The sequence below is a fragment of the Suillus clintonianus genome (assembly GCF_016758775.1).
Source record: "Suillus clintonianus strain FC179 chromosome Unknown DEU56scaffold_135, whole genome shotgun sequence".
Taxonomy (NCBI): domain Eukaryota; kingdom Fungi; phylum Basidiomycota; class Agaricomycetes; order Boletales; family Suillaceae; genus Suillus; species Suillus clintonianus.
This window is the reverse complement of record NW_024539359.1, coordinates 102,150-107,556: the sequence shown is the minus strand read 5'-3', so window position 1 is coordinate 107,556 and position 5,407 is coordinate 102,150. Positions and strand designations below refer to the sequence as shown.

Sequence of the window (5,407 nt, the reverse complement as noted above, 5' to 3'; positions counted from 1 at the left end):
ATGCCTCCATCACCTTCGGATCATGATGGTCAACGTGTTTCGCTGAGCGAAATTGAGCTCATCGACATCTTTGGTACGTATCACCCTTGTTATTTGTCATCGCTGATGTATTTGCGCAGGGCGAAGGCGCTCGTCCCTTCAATCACAGCCCCACCACCACTATCCTAATGAAGCTTTGATCTACCATGGCTATCTTGGGTGCACACCGTTGTATCCCACTGTCGCTATTTCTCTGCGCACTCTAGCTGCATACCGCCAGACACACCGAGTATGTCCTACATTCAGTTTTCAAGCGCAGTGCAAAGCACTGTGCTTTCTTCATGATGTAGGCTTGTCGCTCATCTATTATGTCAACTTATGATGAGATTTTGACAGATCCCTTACCGACCTTACCTCACTACCCAATTATCGGCTGCTTTCGACATCTATCTACAAATTCTTCAGCGCATCGATCAACGTCTTCGCACAGCTCTGAAACGCGACACGCCTAATTGGCGTCTTCTAAATGCATGTCCAGCATGCTTTTACAAGCTGGAGGACGAGCCCGACCTTCCTTTTGACTGGCTTGTAACAATGGACGGCAACAACAGTTTGAAGAGGTGGGACTCCACGATATACGGGACAAATGCGCGACTCGACTCTCGTAAGGTCCAGTCAGATATTTGGATTGATCCGGACACTGTCGACAAATTCAACGGCGAAGTCAGAGGGCATGCGGTGAGTATTGAGTAATTGTACCCGAATTTTCTCACTATATTGTATAGGCTATGTCTAATCGAGGCGATGATGCCTTAATCGATGATACGACAGCGGAAACTAACCCTGCTCCATTCAGCTGTGCAGATCGATGGAAAAATGCGGGCCCAGAAATGCGGAAGAAAATGTTTTCTGTCTTTGACGAATCGGGCATCTTCATTGCGGCATGCCGCCATCGTTTGGTGCTTTTAGGCTGCGACATGATCCGAAGTGGTGAATTGTAAGTTTGTCGCTAATCAATTGAATTTCATTTACTACTAATGTATTAGGGCGAAATATCCGCTTGCTATGATTGACAAGCTTCTTGCTGTCTATGGCAAGGGCGGCGCTTGTGCTTATGATATCGGGTGCGCATTTACGAAGACACTAAGTAATAGTTCTTTAGGGTCGCGTGCACACCAGCTTGGATTTCGTCTTATGGTCGGGGCCTTTCATGGGCACGCTCACAATCGGAAATGCCAACTCGACTGGCATCCACTCTACATTTCTGGAACCGGACACAGCGAAGGAGAGGGGTGCGAGCACATATTTTCAGCATCGAACGCACTCGCTCGTGGCACCCGGCATGCAAGCACGTTTCATCGGCATCAGACAATCAATCAACATTTTACGTTTTGGAATGACGATAAATACGCCGCTCTCAGTAAGTTTTTCCCTGTGTCTCAATCATAATGCTAATACACATTAGGCAATTTTCTCTGGAACCACTATCGCGAGGCTTTGAAATCAGTTCAGACACTCACCGTCGAACTGTCTGCCATCAAAGCTGAGCTGGATATTACTGATGACGATTTCCCTCGGTACATACTTCAAGAACGCGCTTATCTGGATGGTTTGAAACAGCCGCCTACGAGAGACCAAAATTGCATCCGATACGTTGAGGCACTCGATGAATTAGCCGAACGAAAGTTAGTCGTCCATTTTGTCTGCTATGTAATTGTTTTGTTGCCAACATTAACCAACTCAGGACTGATTGGGATTCCGCGCGTGAATTAGCCAACAATGCTCTTACGGAAATTGCAACCGGCAGCTTGGAGCGGATCAATGAAGCCCTAGCCCAAGCTCGGATTCGCGTTGATTCGTCTTACGCCAAGTTACAGCATGCTGAAATGCTAGTGGTGCACATTGAACTCCAACTCGCTGTAGAGGGACGGTGGGAGATAGGCGGTGATGAATACAACCGATTCAAGATGGAAGCTTGTCTTGGCAAGTACCGCACCGCACTCGATGATTTGGAGCGGCTCGTAGTGATGCGATTGTTCGAGCTTTCTAAATTGTCATTGTCGGGGACAGGTGAGTTGCTTATTGAGATTCAGTTTCTCTCTAATATTTTTTCTAGGGTACAAGTTACGTCAACAGATCGGCAAGGCTTTGCAACGGCGTTCGGAAGCCATTCGAAATGCGATCAATCGTTATAATATTCAAGCTATAGCCCTAAATCCCCCGCGTCCGAAGATTTCATGGAAAGATATCGCTGACTATAGCTTTCTGGGCGAGTTCGATCTTTTACGACACTCACGCACCGATATTCGCAGCGAGGATTGGGCCAAACCAGCCCATCGAGAAGCAACTACAAAATACTTCAAGCTTTGTCGAGCACATGAAGAGATCACGCGACTTAATGTCGAAATTCGTCGCTTACGCACCGCTATTCATGCTGAACAAGTCCAAACAACTGCCGTGATAGAGGATCTCCGTCTTTCGGACCCGAAACTTGCTGAGGAGTTGCAGCGCCAATGGTGTTCGCGTGCCGCCATCAACGCTGTCCATTTGCATCGCTTAGATCGCATTGAATGCCTCACTGGATTCTCGGGTGTCAGGGGTGTTGGCGTCCGTGTCCAACTTAATTCGACAACACCTGATATCCCCCCCGCCCAGAATCTGTCAACGACCCTCAATGCCCACATGGAGTCAGGCAAGCTTATTCCCCCCCGCCCCCCAAATTTTCATGCTTATTTATTTTCATCTCGCTGCAGATGACATTAGCGCAATTATTAGTTCTGACTACACTGACATTGAAGCTATTGATCGCGAGGAGCACGGCATAATCACAGAGGATATGGCTGACTTTTTACATTCTATCGTTGACTAACGCGCGCATGTTGTCTTTTCGACATGTACTTATTATACATGTAGTTGAATACATCTCAATGACTATTGACAGTTCTGCCTCACAGCCTACTTCAACAACTCTCATCCCCGCACAGTATGAGTGTCATGAACCAGTACCCACCACTGCATATTTCAACGACTCTCATCACCACACAGCGAGTGTCCATGCCCGCCACTGCATACTTCATCTCATTGCCGCACAGTACGAGTGTCATGAACCATGCCCGCCACTGCATGCTTCAACGACTCTCACAGTATGAGTGTCATGAACCATACCTGCCGCAGCATACTTCAACGACTCTCATTGCCGCACAGTACGAGTGTCATGAACCTGCCGCTGCATGCTTCAACGACTCTCACAGTACGAGTGTCATGAACCAATAGGTTAAATGAAATGTACCAATACACAGTAGTACGAGTTTCATGAACTGATACCTGCCACTCCATACTTCAATGACTCTTCACAATACGAGTGCATGACACTCGTATTGTGAAGAGTCATTGAAACCAATACCCACCACTGCATACTTCAACGACTCTTGACATCCATCCCCGTTGCATAGCCGACTGTAATGACTCTCATCGGCGCACAGTACAAGTGTCATGAACTAATAAGTACATGCTGTAGTGGCCACAGTGAACTGCTGGTATGATTTGCTGCAATCAAGTATACTCCTGTAATTGAATCTACTACTAAGCAATGTTCGTACCAAGTCCTAAATTGGCAGTGTGTGTTGCACCGTACATAGAACACATTGTCATTTCATGTACCCTCAAACAACCCATCGCCTCAATGGTACAAGCTCATTTAGCCTTGTTTTTGGAGACGGACTATTCTGCCAACGTGTTCACATTTCTGTTTGCCAACCAAGGTAGAGTCCACATAAATTGACTTTGTGCAGTGTTAAAGTTGTTCACTGCGCGTTATCTAATCCTTTAGTACTAGCCCATTTATGTTCCAAATTCATTACATCCGCTACTAGTACAACTACGCTCATGTCTCCAACAACCATGCAGTCCGATACTGGAACACAGAGTCCACACCGGTTCACAATGTCTGGTCTCGCTGCGCTACATTGCTCCACTTTTGCTCAAGGTTTCAGTAACAATGAGCGTCAGGCTGCCGCCAGAGCATTACTTAGGCATGACGTCCAGATAGACGGCACTCATTATCAAACCAAGACATTTGCTGGCCTTCATCCCTCATACATAGCATTCCAACCCATCCAACAGCACGAGTCAGAGAGAACTCTCTCTCAGAAAGAACTATGCGAGGCAGCACTGCAAGACGTGTTCGATGCGGTGAGTGAACTTGTTTTTTTCATGGCTCAATCTCATATTCTTTAGATCACCATGCAGGACCGTCTTGACGGCGGTATCTCTCTACTTATTCGATGCGCAGGATCTGACGCAATCTCACCGGAGAAAATTGCTTTGGACCTCTACATTACACCCCGAGAGCTGCATGAAGCGCCTCAGCAGATTGGAGGAGACGTCGCTGTATTAGTTCAAGCGTTTGCTCAAGAATTCGCAGTCCCCCATCTCCAGCGTTTCACTAAGCGTTGTGCCATCGAAAAGATCCAGCCACCGAAGTATTGTAAGTTCAATTGATTTTTTCCCATTTTCAACACCACTAACATACCCTCGAAGTTCCCGCTGCTCACGTTAACACTGAGGGTCCACAATACCTCCCTGGACCTGTCGTTCCTACTGGGGCTCGTATTCTCTGCTCCGCGCAGGCACCCAAATCCTTCTTGAAGAACTTGCAAAATTCATCCCCTGCTGTTGCAGGCTCAAAGCAGCCGAATTCGGCAGCGATTCGTGAGGGAGCCGAATGGGCAGCGAAAGTTGCCACCAAAGTTGCCACCAAAGTGAACCCATTAACTCCACGTTCGCAAATTCGTCAACGCCGGCCAGCGGATGTCTTCAATGCCAATAGCGACCCTGGCCCGATTTTTTCGGGACAGCCATTGACAGAACTCTATCGTGATGTTCACAAATTTGAACCCCCATTGATTAGTATCGGACCCAATACTGACACTGCCCTCGACCAGTTCAAACTGGGAGACGACACATTACCTAAGCTACGTCTGTTGGTTTCAACAGTGCGTAGCAGTCGGTGGGAGTCAGTCTTTAGGTCCCAGAAATGGGATTTGACCTATGAGCAAGCTTCGGTTTTATCAAGGGCGCTTCTCGCAGACCTTCGAGGAATGCCACTCAACCATGAGATTGTCGAGGTTAGTGGTATATTTATAGGTGGCGCATATTTGCATGCTAATCGATCACTAGCGTAAATCGTCTGTGCTCTCCGTCATTCTAAAGTGGCTTGCTATTTTGGTCTTTTTATGTGCGCTTTACCTCTTTGGATTGTTGATACTATTGTAGATCACGTTGGACTTCTTAGTTTGCAACACTGTGTCAATTTACTGTGGGATCTTATATCGTGGATCAGAGAGACAATTTAATGTCTCCGTGTGTTAAATATTCAGACTCGCGTGCTACTTGTGCTGACTTGTTTTCGCTTCCCCTCCTGCAGACA

General features: G+C 47.1%; 1 protein-coding gene across 1 annotated transcript; it reads left to right on the top strand.

The window, feature by feature from the left end:
* DEU56DRAFT_928749 (uncharacterized protein) lies at positions 1-2,804 on the top strand (the record flags this gene model as incomplete). Its single annotated transcript, XM_041358654.1, has 9 exons — positions 1-73; positions 174-325; positions 376-717; positions 765-976; positions 1,026-1,399; positions 1,445-1,689; positions 1,851-2,049; positions 2,096-2,586; positions 2,733-2,804. 9 exons carry the CDS (start codon positions 1-3, stop codon positions 2,802-2,804), a joined length of 2,160 nt encoding a protein of 719 aa, XP_041202567.1.
* Positions 2,805-5,407: the final 2,603 nt, after the last annotated feature.